The sequence below is a fragment of the Chamaea fasciata genome, unplaced genomic scaffold, assembly GCF_029207755.1.
Source record: "Chamaea fasciata isolate MVZ Bird 193981 ecotype frontalis unplaced genomic scaffold, bChaFas1.0.hap1 SCAF_8, whole genome shotgun sequence".
Classification (NCBI taxonomy): Eukaryota; Metazoa; Chordata; class Aves; order Passeriformes; family Sylviidae; genus Chamaea; species Chamaea fasciata.
The window spans coordinates 20,903,890-20,922,309 of NW_027094093.1; the positions used below are offsets into that span (position 1 = coordinate 20,903,890).

Here is an 18,420-nt window from a genome sequence, read left to right on the forward strand (position 1 = left end):
TTTCATAGCACCTCTTGATATTCAATAGTTTTCAGTGGGGAAAAAAACCAACAAAGACAAAACCATTAAATACAATAAAAAATGAAATCTTTATTCTTTTGGCTCAACTGTAATGTGGTTTACTGTTCTTTATGGTAATAGCATTTTCCTGCATGCAGTTCACCGACACACAAGTCAATATTTTTGTAAAAGGAGGAGTCAACATTGATTTTTGCTTGTGTAAGAAACACAAAATGTCCTGATGTGATCAATTATACAAGTTTTCTATTTAATTCCTGTGGAAAAAAAAACCATTGTGGATCCCATATTATATTTAGAACAGTTCTAGTGCAGCATGAATCAACAAGAATAAGAATAGTTATGTAAACAAACACTGGTAAAGATTTCATGAATAAAAAGACTACCTTGAAACTTCTGATGCAGGCAGTGCTAGAATTTTAAACAAATCCTCCCCACCACATTTCAATTACAAGTTATATCTATTTGGAAGCAAGTGCATTTTGGACTCAGTTTGAAACTTATTTCACATTAAAATGTGTGCAAAAATACAGTACTAATAAAAAAGCAGAAACCTAAAGCTACCCCATTCTTTCCTTTGTTTCTTATTCTGTGAAGTTCTTGAATTAAAAAGTGCTATGGATAGAAAGTAATAAAAGTGACAGTAACATCAACCTGAAGATAATCTCATTTCTCATTTTATGTACAAAACGCTGAAAAATAAAATAAAATGGTATTTTTTACAGTATTTATATTTTCTTAGAAAATTCTATCCATGTAGTTTTCAACAGATTAAGCAGTTTGCAACATATTCTGTACAGTCTGACTATGCACCGTACAGTAGTCACTTAAAATTTTAGAATGCAAAGCAAGAAGCTCTTAAATAACTGCAAACTATTGCTTGATGTCATGAAAGAATGATGACCAATTGAACAATTTATTTCACTTAACCACTGAGCTATGGCTTCCCATATTAGACTCTTAACAGTGGAAGGAGTAAAATTACAGCAGCAAAGGCAAGATAAACATGCATCAGTGATAGCTTCCAAACTATCTATAATGGTACAGAATTACTTCATATTAGCTGTTGAGAGCTTGCAAATTACACTTACTGTGGTACATATTTGATGCAATAAATATTGTGCACATGTCATTATTTGTTTGCTCAAACATGCACCACGGGATAAAATAACTATTTACATAGAGGGTACTTTTTTAATCAACACATACAATGTCAACCTTGCTGAGAGCAGAAGATGGCTAAATGATACTGCAGGGTGAAGCAGAACAACTTCATAATCCTTAAGTTTTTGGTAAACTTAATTTCCCGAGGTCAGGTAAACTGTTTTCCGCAGAAGAATACTTAGAAGTGGACTCTATGTCCCTTGGTAGAATTTTTATGCAGAGATTGTTCAACTATTGTTAAATGACTTATGAAAAAATAAAACATCTGTTCTATTATTGTAGACTCTATGGGACTTTACAGGCACATTAAGATTTGTCTGGATGAGATACTAGATGGATACTGTTATTAAGCACCTCAACATACAGAGCCACCCTGAAACATGGAAGTAGTCAGACTGCTGCTTTGTGCGACGTCATGTTTTCCCATGCATGAACTACAAGTGCAGCATGCCTTCATGCAAATCACTTCTGTCTGTACATTATAGAGAATCCGAGAGTAGAACACCTGGTCCTCATACCCCCTTCCCCAACATAAAACCCATTTACAAAAATAGTCACATATAATAGTAAACAACCTGTGAATTAAAAAATGATAAGTTCACCAACACTGATTTTTGTAAAAATATGGCAAATGTGACTGTTGAAATGCTAACAGTGGATACAATTTTTTTACTGTGTGTTTCATGTTAAACACAGAGATTCATAGGTTTGCACCTTTTTTTTTTTTTTAACTGGTCCCTACGGTCTGGTTGGCCATTTTATCATCTCTTCAGCAGTGTCAGCTGGTACGAAAAACAACAACCTCCTGTCAAGATGTTACCCTGTTTTACAGAGTTGCAGTTTGATGACGAGGGGTCACTGTCTTGCTATAGGCACTGACCTTATATATATATATATAATTATATATATATCTATATATGTAAAAACTGACAGTTTGGCATGTACCTCCTACAGGAGTCCTGTTGACACAAAAACATACTTTTTCAGGCTGTAAACAGTTTATTACAAACAGCTTTCTATGTTACTTTTTACTTTCCCTGCTGTCTTTACCTTTATCTTCTTTTTCTGATTTGTCTTTTTCATATTTATCCTTGTCTGGCTTTGTTACACTGTCATAAGAAGGTGGGGAGGTTGTGGATGGGGTCATATCTGTTTTTTCTGGAGTGGAGTTCTCATTTAGTTTATCCATAATCATATCTTCTTTCATGGGCAGATCATCTTCCTCTTTACCTTTATCCTGACTAAATATGCATGATACTTTTTTGACTTTTTGCCTTAAAAGGTGTCGTCTGTAAGCACGCTGAATGATGACAGCAGACACCTCCTCCTGCTTTCGTTTCAGTGTGGTTGTAATTGGTTCATAGGAGACTTTAGAGGGATTGGCTGCCATAAACCGATCTTCCATCTGTATTCTGAGGGCATCCATCTCCCCACTTTCCCCCAGTACACGCTTTGTGAAAGCAAACAAGATGTCAAGGCAGTGAATTCTGTCACCGCTCACCATGGGCAGATCCATTGCAATAAGCTGGACTTTGTTTGGTTTTGCTATGAGAAGAGGTGGATCTAATGAAGCTGCAAAATCTGATAATTTACTGAACTCTATGAATTGTGTTGCATCAGGATCAAACTTCTCCCAAACCTCATAGAACATCTCAAAGTCATCCTCACTCAAGGGTTCAGCGCTTTCTTCAGTAGCAACACTGAAGTTCTCCAAAATCACAGCAATGTACATGTTCACCACCACCAGAAAGGATATGATAATGTAGCTGACAAAGAAGAAAATCCCAACAGAAGGGTTGCCACAGTCACCTTTCACAGAGCTCCCCGGATGATCTTTATGGGGGTCACAGTCTGGCTCCCCACTGTTCAGAATTGGGGCGAGCAAACCGTCCCAGCCAGCGGATGTGGTGATCTGAAACAGGCAGATCATGCTGTTGCCAAAGGTTTCAAAGTTGAACATGTCATCGATCCCAACTTCCCTCTTGACATAGGCAAAGTTGGACATGCCAAATATGGCGTAGATGAACATGACCAGGAAGAGCAGCAGCCCAATGTTGAACAAAGCAGGAAGAGACATCATCAAAGCAAAAAGCAGAGTGCGGATTCCCTTGGCGCCTTTAATGAGGCGCAGGATTCGACCGATTCTGGCGAGCCGGATGACTCTGAATAGTGTGGGAGATACAAAGTACTTCTCAATCATCTCAGCTAAGAACATACCTAAGGAAAAAAAAAAGTTAAATCAGTAAAGAGTATTATTACATTTAAAAACCACTGCTAAAGATATATTCTACAAGGATTGTAGAACTTTAAGTAGAGTAGGATACTTAAAGAGATTTTTAGGAATTAGCCATTCAGGTTTTTTTACAAAACCTTTGTGTTTGGTATACTTTTTTAGGACAAACTGATAACTAGTGTAGTATATTATCAAATGCTGAGATCAGAAGAATACCCTTTTGTTTAATTGTAACAAAAATAATCTCAGTTAACCTGAAGAAAGATCATATGCACAGTAGTATTAAAATTCCATGTAATCAAGTTAGGTTATTCAAAAAAATATGTATTTGAAGAGAACTGTGAATCCTTAATCATACCTAAAATAACATGAACACAGGTTTATTACTATGACACAGAAATTTGGAACATAAACAAACTGATTAAAAGGTTTGTTACAATTCACAGAAGAATAAAAGAATTGAGCACTGTATTATGTGCCTCAAAGCAGAAAAAGAATTTTTTTGATACAAAAATAGCAAAACTTATTTGCATATTAAGGAGTACTTAATAGTTAAAATAACACAATTTTTACTCAAGTTCTTTCAAGTTTGCTGCTCTAGATAAAGCAAAGATCAGTGGAGTCATTATTTGCTACCACATCCACTTCAACTCTGCTTCTCCAGTGCTCACACGAGCTCAAGCACAAAGCCTCTCAGGATCAAACAAAACTGAAGTAAGCAAAGCGTTTTACCCTGCTTTCTGGGGTGCATGCATCCTACCCTCATAGTAGTCCCACACAGAGTTTGCTCTTGGATTTTGGGTGGCTGGACTCTTTCACCTGCAGCTGTCCCTGTTAGTTTATATCAAAATTGCCTTTCATGTATGTGTAGGAATCTCTGCTGATTTTAGAATAAAGATCTAATTTCAACCAGTAAAAAAGTAGGAGTTTTGAAATCCCTTGCTGAAAAAATTCTTACCATACTTTTCAGTTATCCTATGGATAAGACTTTCTAGTGACAAAGTTGAACCAAAACATAAATAGATTTTACATGCCAAAAATATTTCCATTTTCCCAGAATTAGACATTTCATAAAAATTAGTTGCTCTTACCTACTATGGAGAGAATCACAACCACAAAATCAAAAATATTCCAACCTATAGTAAAGTAGTAATGACGAAGTGAAATCAATTTCAGGACAAATTCTCCAGTGAAAAGTACAATAAACACCAGGTTAATCCAGTATAAAATGTTTTCCATGTCTTCACTCTGATCATCTGTTTCTACCATCATTGTGACCATGTTAAGGCAGATAAGTATCATGATACTGATATCAAATGCTTGTTTTGTTACAAAATCAAAGACCATGCCTTGGAATTTATTCTGTTGTAGCAGAAAAAAAGAGGAAAAAAAAAGGTATTTCAGATTAATAAGGCATTTCTTATATCACATAATTTTTTAGCTTACAACTTATTTCAGCCTAAGGCATGATAGAAAAAATCCATTTTTTTAATAAACGTAAAAATAACAGAAAGTATTTTTATTCTTACTGCTGGTCGAGGTATAGGCTTTTGTGGTTTCTTTGAACCCAATTTTTTCATTGCATTGTAGTATTTCTTCTGTTCTTCTGTCATAAAAATATCTTGACCTCCAAAGTAAACCCAAGAGACAAAAACTGGTTATAATCATGTATCTTTATTTATTACTTATAAATAATACTAATGATCACTCTTGTTCACTTTCTCATCTGGGGGAAAATTTAGGACAGACGTAAAAATCCTCTTTTATGTTTTAGGATTTTTATATTAAGTATTAAGCTACAGTAAGTGTTGAGTTCGGCAGCTGGAACACTGGTAACTTTCCAGGCAGTGTTGACAAAACACAAAGACTAAAGAGGGTACGAGTAAAAATAATACAGTGTTTATTATCAAAGTTCAGAAATCTATACTGCTGAGTATACTACCTTCTGTGACATGACGGTAGCACAGCAGAGTTTTATAGCTATATTTAGCTATTTCAACTTCGCTTTTTTATGAGTCAATTAAGGCTCCAGTCTCAAATCCATACCTTTACAAAGATGACATTGAGTATTTCACTAACCATGGAGAGTCATAGACTGTCACTTTTCCATCAGATCCTCAACCAGCCAAACCAAGCTTTAATAATTTAATGTATTTACTATGCAGCGCTCTTAACTAATTTATCATTAAAAAATTTTATTAATAAAGTTGTCATCAATGGACCAAAAATAAGAATTTTTAAATGTTCTTTTCAGAATAACAATTAAATACTTATCTTCTTTTTCTGCTGGTTGAAATTGTCTATGATGACACCAATAAAAAGGTTCAAGGTAAAAAATGATCCAAAGATGATAAAGATGACAAAGTAAAGATACATGTACAGATTATCTTCATACTTTGGCTGATCCAAAACCTGCAAAAAAGGCATAGAAACCATGCATTAGTTTAACAGTGAACACAAAATATCTGCTGGATAGAATTTAGGGCTCTATCATTGTGACCTTTGGTTCTTATGCTCAAATCCTGACACATATTCCAGTGGTCTTCAATCTACAAGAAGTTACACTCTTAAAGAAGGACTTTGCTATCAAACCTGATATTTCATTAAAAAAATGTAACTGGCCTGTACAAATGTAGAATAAATACTGAAAACACAGTTGGTTTAAACTAGCAAAGTTCCACCTGTCTGAGTGTACAGACAACCAGAAACACCAAGTTCTACATCTACAGAATTTTGTGTGTATCTTGTGGGAGGCTGGTGTTGTGGGCTTGTGGAGATTTCACTGCTACAGGCACATAGGAAACTGCACAGGATTACGGAAGAGAGGCATCCAAGCCATGTTTAGACTAAACATATTTTCTTAGTATAGCTATGCACTTTCACTATACTACAACAGGCCTCCTGCTGTGAGTGCAGCTTACCAAAAAAAAAAAGATGGAGATTTACCAGTATAGTTTATTCAATTGTCTACTTAGAACTAGAGGAAAACTTGCACCAAAGGAACAAGGGACAGGCCAAAGGGTAAGAAATGTACAGGTCTAATTAAAAATAAGCGCTGTGTCCTGAAGAAAGGAGTCAGGCAGCTTGCAGAGCACAATGAAAGTCTTAACTATAAATAAGACCAGTGTTACGAAAAAAACCCCTCTCTGTATCAGTGTCTGTTTCCAAATATAAAGAATGTCTCAATGCCTAATGAGAGGAGGAAAATGTATTTCATGGTAATAGGTAAGTGTGTTGTAGGATTGAGGAACTGTGATTCAAGTGTACCATAGAGAACATGTAATCCATTAGGACTGCTCTTCTGCTTTCCTCAATTCTTGTATTTTTCCCATGGTTTCCACTTTCTGTAACTACAAAATTATAGTAACTCTTTGTTATTTCATGTATACTGTAATTTCTGAAAGATGTTAAAATTACATTCTGAAATCTTGGAGCTCATACAATCAAAACAAATGGAGTCAAGGGACTATACTTACATTACGAGAATCCACAGCTGCGTACATGATATCCATCCATCCTTTAAATGTAGCCTTTAAAAAGAACAAAGGTGTTTAAGTCACACTTTTCTGAACATGGCTTTTCAGAAGCATTTTTTAGGAGCTGAAGACTAAGTGTCTTTAGTACTCATCATAAAAACCAGCAGAGTGCAATCCTAATAGCTGACTCTTGCCTTCTATTGTATGTTTTATTCATGTACAAGAATTGCAAGCCAATTCTGATATCTGACTATAGAGAACACAGCATCTATTAAGAACTTTTGTCTATTTTGAATAATATCTGATGTAAAAGTTATTTTTTCTGTGCATGAGCATTAGAGCTTGATACAGATTCAATGCAGCTAAGGTGCATTAGGTTTGAGTTACATCTTTTTTTCTAATAGTCAGTATATCCTCTAGGCTTTGTGTAATTTCTGTAGAGTCATGGATTTATCCCACACTTCATAATTCAAGCCAAGAACTGAGAGACAAAATTTCTAAATAAAAAACCCAAAAAAACCCAAAACCCAAACCTTTTTACTGCTACAAGTAAACAACAGAGTTATAGAAATAGAAATTAAGGGAATAGGTGACTTACCACTTGGAGCAGAGAAAGGTAACCAAGGCCTACGTTGTCAAAGTTAACCTTCACATTCTTCCACCGGGCAGTTTCATTGTTTTGTATGAGCTCCTCACATTGACTGAAGTTGTTAATTTGGCTGATATCAAATCTCTCATCGGTTGTAGTGTTAACACAGTAGTAAAACTTTCCAGCAAATAGATTTACGCCCATGATACTAAATATCAGCCAGAATATAAGGCAAACAAGAAGCACATTCATAATAGATGGAATTGCTCCTAACAGGGCATTCACCACAACCTGGAGTACAAATGAAACCAAAGAGAGACACTGTAAGAGCATAGGCACCACAATCTTACAAATGCTTCATCAGCCCCTGTCAAATGTAACATGCTATTATAATTCTAATACCTGTGTTATACTTCAGTTTTTGAGAATAACAAGTCAGAAAAGCAGTATAGAGAAAAGATAAAATGCCAAACTTAATTAGAAGGAAAAAATACAAATAGTAGCAAATGGTAGCTTTAAATAATGGGTAAAATAAGAACCAGTTTTTAAAAAAATAGGGAAAAAGAAGTATTTATCCGTGCTTTTTAGAATATTTACTTAATGTATGTCTGCAAAACCATAATAATTAAAATCACTGATTGAATCAAACAAACCAAAATTTTAATGTTACATGTTTACTGGATAAACAAATCCATGTAAGTTCAAAGCTATAACAGAGCAAATTTCTAATTGAAATGAACTTTGAGTCTTTTTAAAAATAAAACTCAATGATGTAAGCATGTTCCTTTGGATGTTTACATATAGAATCAGAAAAGTAGAAATGTTCAAACCAGGAAAGCTACTAAGTATCTGAACACACCAGAGCTGTTGGCATTCAGACAACTGGCAAATAAAACTTGAAAAAGAGACTTGATTTAATTCCCAACTGAATTTTGGGAAATATCAGGCTTCAGGAAAGAAAAATGTGAAAATGAGTTAATGTGTGACGATGAGCAATGATTAAAAACATGCCAGAATGAAAATAAAACACTAAGGAAAACAAAATTTGGGAGAAAGTAGGTCCATTATGAATGAGAATTATTAATTTAATGATGGAATCAATGATGCTAAATTAGTTAATTCCTATTTTAAATCTCTCTACAAATAACTCTAAGACTCTAAAATTTGTTAAGTATAGAGCACTGCAGCCAACTTTGCCAAAACAACTGCATCTGATCCTTAAAACTTAGTGAAGTTTGCCTTTTTTTTTTTAATGCAAAACACTAGCTATTATTTTGATGGGCTTTTTTTATAACTAATTTAGTTTATATGATGTAAGTACTAGGGTAGATTCTCTATCATAATAAACTTATTGTTTCTGTTTGAAATACAAATATGTAATGAAGGTCTATGAAGTATTTTGGCATTACAGTTATATTTGCAACTAATACCATCCACAGAATCAATGGATTATAAAATTAGTCATCCAGTAGACAGACTTTCATTCCTTGCCCTTTTACAGAACAGAAAATAAACCCTTTGAATATCAGATAGGTTATGAACCACCATCATGTGTACTATAAAGCAGAATTTGGCTGAAGGAGAGGAGGAATTCCTGTTTTACTTTCAGGGCCCCATTCCTGCCAAAACACTACCTCTTTTGGGTGATGCATACTTTGGACAACATTTGAGACCCTACAGGACTTCAGTGAAATTGTTATATTTAAATTTAGGAACAGGATCAAATGAAGTTTCTTTCAATGTAAACTACTCCGTGACTCTATAAAAGCACAGAATAATGCATGAAGTCCAAATCTTCCATGCTTTTTTGTTTGTTTGTACCTTTTGTTTCCACATATTGTAAATCAAGTGTTATAGTAAGTGGTTATTTCTAGTCGGGAAATTTAAAACATATCAGAATATTTTCTTAATCATACTAAAAATCCCCTTACTAGTACCTATTATAAATTAATAAGCAAAAGTAGTATAGAATTTTGTAAGTCAGCACCTGGGTACAGAGGATTCCCTAACTGCTGGATAAATCTCTTCTGACTATTTCAACAACGCTGTCTTACGTTGACAAGCTTGTACTCAGCACTGTGAACCACATGACTGTGGAAGGCCATAAGACTTTGTTTAACCTAAGCAAATGAAAAGCCTAATTAAAATGCTGAATTAGTTTAACTTGGAAGACCATGAACTCACTTATTTTTACAGCAATTTGACTGGAGTAATAAATGGCAAGATCATTTTTTCCCAATTCGGGAATATTTTTAAATATATTTTTTACCAATATATAGGTTTTTTTTTAATTGAAAGTTATCTCAATTCTTCTACTCAAAATTACAAGTAGATTTCTTAAATGTAATAATATCATCCATCAGGAATGATTCTTGAGATATGAAGGGATAGTTAATGAAGTGAAAATATTTGTCCTCGAGCTTTCAGTCTCAGCACACCCAAGAATTTTGTTCCTCTTTCTGCTGCAGCTGCAGGTCCAGTCATGTTCTTTCTTTAATTGCTGGATTTCTACAGCTGACCTACTTTCTCTGGTATCAGTCTGAGTCCTGCAGCTATAGAGAACCAGCTTGTGATACGAATCATTTGAAGCCACTCAAAACATATGGTTGAGCATCACTGAAAACACTGATCCCGACATCTTCCAGCTTCCACTGGTAGTAAGGGTTTGAGAAAAGGAGGCTAGACCTGACAGCAGATGAAAGCAGGGGAAGCATAAGAACGAAATCAAACGTCTTGTTTTCTAGCTGAAAGAAAAAGGTATTAGTGCCTAGCACCATATAGCAGTGAGTGATACTGCTTGGGAAAGAGCATAGACTGATTAGTTATATTCCCACAGGCTAATTTAATGAAGTACCAAATGCAAATAAAGTATAACTTTCCTAGCAGTAACAGTGGTGGAAAGATGCTGGGAAAAAATTCATGTTTTTCATAGGGGCAATTTCTCTTTTCAAACTATTAATTACTAGTTTGAGTGGGCACAAGTCCAAGTCCTAGAGATAAGTACAGTGAGTTTAAAATTTTATATGTATTGAACAGAATTTCCTGCTTGTATACGGGAAGTATAATGCTCAATGGAAGTAAATTTAAGTGTCTATGCAAATATATGCATTGTACTGTATTGTCACATATTCAGCTCATACATGATAAACACCAATGGAATGATTATGTTATGAACACACATCTTGAGTTTTCATGTATCAGACCTTAAAATGTTCTCATACTAATCTCTTCATCAACTTGAGCAACTGTATCTTTAAAGGTACTAAACTTGGAATTAATTACTTCCAATAAGGCAAAATTCATTACATCCATTGGAATATTTCAATGGTTAATTGCCTAACTAATGAAATTATAGGTCACATTTCTAGCCTTAACAAATCTAACTTCATCTACTACTTTTATTGTATTTTTTGCTAAACTTACAAATCTTCTCCTCAACTGGGTATTGTACAAAGAGATACAGCTGGAAGATCAGGATCAAATCTGCAGGGGAAGTTTACACCAACATGGAAGTCATGGGATTAACAATAACCCATAAACCTTCATGACAAGGTTATTGGTTTTTTTCCTTGCAACAATAAATTGCCACTTAAATAAATTTATATAAAATTATTTGAAATATTTTTATTTTGGGTTTTTGTTTTGCTAATCATTGCCATTAAAAAAAAACCCCAAAAGTGGTTTTAGTGAGATAATACCGATGCTTTAGACAGGCCTTACCTCTGATAAAAATATCACAAATTTTCAAATTTGCTTTAGTAAAGGTCCATAAGTTTTTTGGAGGCAAAAAATGCTATTTCCTGTTTGAATTTATGATATTTCATCAAAACCCGTTTCCTTTTTGGTTGAAGTCTTCTCTTACTTTCCACACACAGAGGCATGACATTTTCTTCAGAAGCTTACCAATTTGTAGTTGACTTACAAATTAGCTAATCAGCTTATCACCTGGGGTGCCAAAGAATAGTGATTGCAGGAGGGAGCTCACACAAGGATCCCTTTTAGTCATGGCAGTAGGGTTCCAGTTCAGGTGCATCTGCTGATGCCCACTATGGCAGTATGTCCAAGAGAGACAGAGGGACCCTGAAGGTGTAAGCCAGATATCTTCCTGTGGCTGGAGCTAGAAATATCGACCAGATCTGGTTTCTCACTCCTACCTCTGAGAGAAACATTTCTAGAGCTTTGGAGTCATAGCAGAGTACATCATGGTCTTTGTCCATTTCAGTGCACTAAAGAAGTGATTCAAACCAATCACTTTGACTTTGCACTGAGACGGACTGAATATGCCCTGCTGGGCAGCTGAGGGTCTCAGCTGTGGAAACTATACAGTGATAACAAACAGCGGAAGACAGTGACTTCTCAAATATACCAGCAAAAGTCTAACATGTTTTCAGGCTTAGTGCTTTATAGATTATAATCAACATTTTACAATCAATATGGAAAGCAGTAAGCAACCAGAAATCATAAAACCAGCTTGATCTCTGATATGCTAGAAAAGTTTTCTCAAATGGAATGTCATGGTTCTAATATGAAAGAGAGAAGATATTTTAATAGTGCAAATTTACTTCTTAACATACAAATTAATTACAAAACTTTTCGTTCTAGAAGACATTCCCAATTTATATATACAGAATATTATGTTAAAAGATAGAAACTATGTATGATAGTCTAAACTGGTACAAAATACACATGTGCATGCATACATGGGTGTATGTGCACACTCTTTTAAGAGGAAGTATTTGACTTATTTTTAAACTCTTCTGACTATAGCAAGATGCGTTTGTGTAGGATAAATTCAGTAATATTGCATAGATCCATGCAGTTGATAAATCCTTGAGCCTTTCGTGAAAGTATGAAAAATGGTGAAAGGCGAAGGACCCTCATTAAGTATAACAATATGTGCAATAACACATGAATTCATATAAGCAGTGAAGCCTTTTGCTTATATGTTAGTGATAAATGTGAAATATATAGGATGGTAGTGTAGCATTTCTGCATGGATTGGTCGTTGATTATTCTGCATGCATTGTTTCCGTGGATGCATGCATTATTTCAGATTCTTTCACGTTGTCTTACCCTCATCCCTTCAAATCGCGACAAGGCTCTCAGAGGTCTCAAAGCTCTTAGTGTCCTAAGGGATTTAATCGCACCAAGTTCTGAGTAGCCCAAGGCATTAGCTGTTAAGCTAACCAAAGAGACCTACACAAAAACAGAAAGGCAATATTGCTCATTCATCTTTATATCCTTCCGATACATATGGTGGGAATGATGTGTGCCCTGAACTTCTCAAGAAGATTCAAGGCTGGACCTCTTTCTCCAGGAAACCCTCTACAATGCAGAAAATTTTTTATGTCAGACAAAGTAGAATAAAAGTATATTCTAGGTACCTGTTGATGAAATCATGTTGGTAGAATGGTATAAAAAATTGCCTTCTATATTCACATAAACCAGTCAACATTTGGTGGAATTTAAAGAAAAATGAAGTCACATGCAAAAACAAAACACCCAAAAGCTGGGTGAATTGGAATGGACAATTTAGGTCAGGACTTCCCATGGTATCTTCAGAACTTGTTGAGAAAGTAAAAGCTCTCAAAAACCACATCCAGACCTTGCTTTTGGTCAAATGTAACTTTCTAGTGTCCAGAAAAATCTTATTCAACAGCCATAGCTACCAGTGCTGTTCATTTTTAACCAGACTAATCAAGACTGAGAACCAACTGTTTGTTAGAAAATGGTAGAAGCTTCACTGTTAGGCATTTCCACACTTCATTACATTCCCTGTGACTCCTTTAACCACTTCATCAATTCTGGCTTGCATAACGCTGGTCTGGTCTGCAGGCAGATGAGTAAATAAACTAGAATAGCTGTAAAATAAATAATACAATTATCTTTCATCAATAATCCTTGGAAATGTATTTCTAATAGCCGTTTGGAAGGAGTGGCCCTAATAAATCAAAAATCAAACAAATCACCTTCTATTTCCAACCATTTAATGCCCTTCCCTTCCATCCTTCCTATTCTCTCAATTCCTTCATGTCCAAATTGTTCTTTTTGTTTTTCTATTTCAATCCCCTGACTAAAGATTAAAAAGAATGTTTCAGATATTAATTTTTTTTTTTTAAAATTGCACCAAGGTAAGGTTGACATGGGTTGACATTGAATAAAGCTATTTATAAGGGTCACAGAAGTAACCAAACCACAGATTATCAAACAAGAATTAAATATTTGTTGAGAAATACAAGCTCTACTAGTAATTTACACATGGGATGATGAGCCAATACATGTTCCACAAAGGCACAGACTCAATCATAAAATATTATATGAGTATATAATCATGTCTTATCAGAGGATTTGCGATGGTGGTCTGGATTTACAAGGTACAGTGTTTTCCAGCCTCATGATCTATCATTGTAGTTTTAGGGAGATATTTAGCAATTTCTGTAGAATTCTGGTGCTTTTGGTATTGTACAAATAAGTGGTTTGAAACATATTCTTAACTTGCATTCCATGGGAATTACATCTGTGGAACTGAGAGATGCCTATTAACACAAACAGAGGTAAGTCAGGCTATTGGGGATGGAAGGGAAATGAATATCTGCTACATGGTCAAAGATCTGTAGTCTTCCATTTATGCTACCCAGTACTTTACACACATTGTTGAGCATGTAGACTTGAAATTACAATGCATTTGTCACTAGTCTGTTTCAGACAGTGGTAGTGCAGCCTTTGGAAAATCATGTGTGAACCCATTCTAAGGGGGCTCATCTATGGTTCTCTGAAGTGTCTCTTTGAGGTAACCCCCATGATATAGTGAAAAGTGCAAGGGTACTGAATAGCACAATGGAACTGAAAATTCCTAGCAGTATTTTCCTTTCATACTGCACAAGGTAAGTGACAGGACACTTACAGTAATTGATTAGAATATTAGAAACAGTCTGAGAAATTGCTTCCATATACAAAAAAACCCTAAAAACTGAAGAGGATGAGCGGCATCTTTTCTATACCACCAAAAAAAAGATAGTAAAAAGCATCATTTCAAGAAAGAATTACAACTTCATAAAAGTAGAGAATTTCAACAAAACATCTCTAGAGAAATAAATATATAAATTTTTTTTTCATTCTGAACAGAACAAGAAACCCTACCATCACAGTTAAAATAGAGTTTTTGTTGAATAGAACAGAAATCTTATCCTGAAAACATAATATTCTAATTTTTAAAGCCTGTCATACAGAACATGAAAAAGAATACGTACATCAACAATCAGGAAGTCCAGCCAGCACCATGCATTAGTGAAATAGGTTTGAAAGCCATAAGCAACCCATTTTAAAAGCATTTCCAGAATGAAGATATAGGTGAAAACTTTGTCAGCATATTCCAGCATGGTCTTGATAGTTTTACGTTGCTCTATATAGATATCTTCAAATGCCTGTGAAAAAGAGTTTTGAAGATACAATTAAATGTCTTCACAATTTGCAGTGTCATACAGGAATGGCCAGGAAAAAAAATTGAATTGAAAAAATATACATGATGATAAGGCATGTATCTTTCCCTCAAGTATAACTTTGGCTTTCACTTAATACTTTTCACAAAGCTGTGTCCAAACAATATTAATCTTTCAGATGAGCTGAACAGCGATACACAAAACTTACTGTAAGACCAATCCTGAAACTTGGTTTTGTTTCCATGGATACTGTTTGTGTGGCCAGGTTTTGGTAGTGGGGGGAGCTAGAGCTGTGGCTTCTGTGGGAAGCTCCTAGAAGCTTCCTCCACGTTCAGCAGAGCCAATGCCAGGTGGCTCCAGGACAGACTCACCACTGGCCAAGGCCAAGCCAATCAGGAATGGTAATACCTCTGTGACAATATATTTAAGAAGGAAAAAGAAAATATTGCACAGGGGAAATTGCAGGCAGAGAAGAGTGGAATGAGAGGAACAGCCCTGCAGAGAGATTTAAAAATTACTCTGTGATACAGTATTTTTGAGGAATAATTGGAACCAAACTAAGCACACTAATCCACAAAGCAATCCTAAATAGAGAAAACTGCCTTGTCAAAAGAAAATGCATACACTGACAGTGAATCACTGCATTGAGCCAAGTGCAGCAAGAATATTATATTCTGCCCCTGCTATGAGAAACTAATTACTTCGATACCTACTCAGTGCACCTGATTTAACACCAATCTGTAAAATATCTGATGGAATTCTGTTGGCACCTTCCTCCTCAGTTTGACAATTCGAGTTGCTGCTGATAAGTTCATAGCTCAAATGTGTTTTTATTTAAAAGTGTATTAAAAAAAAGCTATTATCATCATCAATATAAAGACATGTGAACACCAGTCTGATAAAGCTAATTTCTTATTTCCATTAACACTACATTTTGAACTTGCCAAACAATTTGTTTCACAGCTCACAAGTAAATTCTTACATGTCCTACAATATATGCCAAATACATGCAGATATATGTTTATATTAGAACATTCATTAATTGGATATGAAATTCTAATTTGTTGCCTGCTGCTATGTGATTAACTGTAACTTTAAATGCTTGCTATTTAAAATCACAATAGTCACAATAGTCACAATAGTTCCACACTTAATTTACCAGAGCACCGCTGCTGAGAAGAATCATGAAGACTATGAAGGTCTCAAACCAGTTGTGTTCAACAATCTTGTAGCAGGTTTTCCTAAGATTCCACCAGATTTTCCCCTTTCCTTCTTCTACACTGACTTGACAGCATTTGAATCTCCGTACACACCCTAAATGTGGTAATAAATTTTGAGATGTCAGAATATAGTAAATATTAGTTAGGAATCACAATGAATGGCAATCATTTGACTTATTTCAGTGCTACTGCATTAGATCCATATAATTCCTCTTTGAGCATTTTTGTTTAGTATTTGAATTTCAAGGTCTGTATATTTTTCAATACCTTCCAAAGAGAGAGAGAGAAAACACAGGAGAACAGTAAATCTATGACAGCAACTATGAAAGAATTACTAATACAAACAGACATTACAACTACAATCACTAAACTTCTTTTGATTTTGAATAAAAAGAGAATCCCGCCAAAGTCAATACGATTACGTCTATTTATCTTGCCTTTATTTTGCTTTGCCTACCTTCTGTAAAACAAGCTTCTGGCTCTAGAACTTCTTCAGGTTCTGCTTCTGGCTGTTCACCTTCTGGAGGTAGTCCAATATCAACTGTGCTGCCTTCTGATGAACTGGATGCATTCAATTTCTGTGAACAAAACCCCACACAATTATTTTTTTCTAGTTTTATTATTTTGAAGAGAAATTAATGTTGGAAATGAATATCAAAATATTTTGAATGTATTCGGTGCTGTGATACTAAAAGAACTTTTTATCTACAATCTATAATGCCAAATTGCTCTACTACAGGTGAGGTCACAAGATTAGAAACTACATAATGTGCATTTTCCCTATTGAAAATACTTCGATATTTTCATACAAGGGATTGCAGAAATTACTAGAGTATTATCCTGAGCCACACATGAGAATTTTGAAGTGAAATTTCAGTAGCCTAAGAATGGGTACTTTCCACATTTGGTACTGTTTAATTATTCCAATCATGTGGCTGCATTTTAGGTTACACTTTAGATAGCATGTGGTAATACAAATAAATTTCCAACATCATGACCAAACCAACAGCAAGCTGCACAGATGTATTTTCATGTCTCAAGTAAATATTATTCTATCAAGTCTGTAAAAAGCTAAATCTAAAAAAGTTTGAATATAATTTTTCCATTATTGACATGAAAACACATGTTATGAATTTTATAGGATAATTTAATTATCTTTATTTCCATATGAGCAGCACATTTCTTTAGGAGCAGTAGCTGATATTTTGCATACTCACTTGCCAATGCATTTTCTGAATTTATTGTGCATTTTGAAACTACTTATTACTTTGGTACAGTACACATAGATGTCCAATGACTATAAAAGGCCAAAAAAAATTTAAAGACTAAACTGAAAACAAATGCTTTTAAAACAATATGGTAATAAAATAATACTGCACCAATAAATCATAGCAATATTATAATCCAAACCTTAAAAAATATTCTTTCACACCATCATATGATGTTGGCAACAGACAAATATGAGTACTATAATAAGTAAAAGTAGTTTGATTACAGCATTCTATGACTCTTCTAATGTTATCACTATATGGAGTATAACATCAGTTAAATGGCTGCATTGATAAGTAGCTATTCTTATAAAGGGAATGATGTAAGCAGATTTAGAATAGAGTCTATAGGAAATTAATATTAGACAGAGATGTTCTATGATAATATTAAAGATATATATTTTTACTGAAGTTAGAGGCATTATTCCTTTAAAACATTTCTCAGTAGCTTCAAATTCTATACAGTTTTGTAAAGGAAATGTAAACAGTATTCGTCTATTCGTGGATACAAAAAGTAACTCGAGACATTAATGGAATTTTACATAGCAACAAATATTCAGTATGTTCTTCAAACAGAAAAAACAGAAAAAAAAAGATTCATTCCTTTTCCCCTCATTCTGATTCTATTGAATCACACTGGCAACATATTGTGTTGTGATTCTGACATAAGTTTTACTTTGATTTTTGTGTACCATGGTTCACTATAGAGCACATTCCAGAGGAAGGCCGAACAAATGGAAACATCTATTGGAGGGTGTATTATGCACCTAGTTTCAGTGATATCTACACACCCATTTCATCTATGCTTTTTTGAAAATCCCAGCTAAGACATTCATGTCTCATATTTCTGCATGAGTTTTAACATCTATTCAGGTCAGGTCCAATGTACAAAGAGACGAATGCACATTTTTCTGCAGATTATTACTGACAAATTTCACATTTCAATATGTTTGAATTATAGATAATGCATGGCAGTTTTGTCATTGTGGAATACTGCCTCTAAAATGGAGAAA

The 18,420-nt window shown here is 34.6% G+C and overlaps 1 protein-coding gene across 4 annotated transcripts in view; it reads right to left on the reverse strand.

Moving 5' to 3' along the window:
• Positions 1–70: 70 nt before the first annotated feature.
• SCN2A (sodium voltage-gated channel alpha subunit 2) overlaps positions 71–18,420 on the reverse strand; it is a 57,433-nt gene continuing 39,083 nt past the window's right edge. For all 4 annotated transcript variants that reach the window (XM_066190027.1, XM_066190025.1, XM_066190028.1 and 1 more), the window contains exons 18-27: positions 16,597–16,717; positions 16,079–16,233; positions 14,731–14,904; positions 12,554–12,676; positions 7,490–7,771; positions 6,892–6,945; positions 5,690–5,827; positions 4,945–5,049; positions 4,507–4,777; positions 71–3,399 (exon numbers count right to left, since the gene is read on the reverse strand). In XM_066190027.1, the coding sequence (XP_066046124.1) occupies positions 2,204–3,399; positions 4,507–4,777; positions 4,945–5,049; positions 5,690–5,827; positions 6,892–6,945; positions 7,490–7,771; positions 12,554–12,676; positions 14,731–14,904; positions 16,079–16,233; positions 16,597–16,717 (2,619 nt within the window). In that variant the 3' untranslated portion in view covers positions 71–2,203. The remainder of the gene's footprint in view (positions 3,400–4,506; positions 4,778–4,944; positions 5,050–5,689; positions 5,828–6,891; positions 6,946–7,489; positions 7,772–12,553; positions 12,677–14,730; positions 14,905–16,078; positions 16,234–16,596; positions 16,718–18,420) is intronic.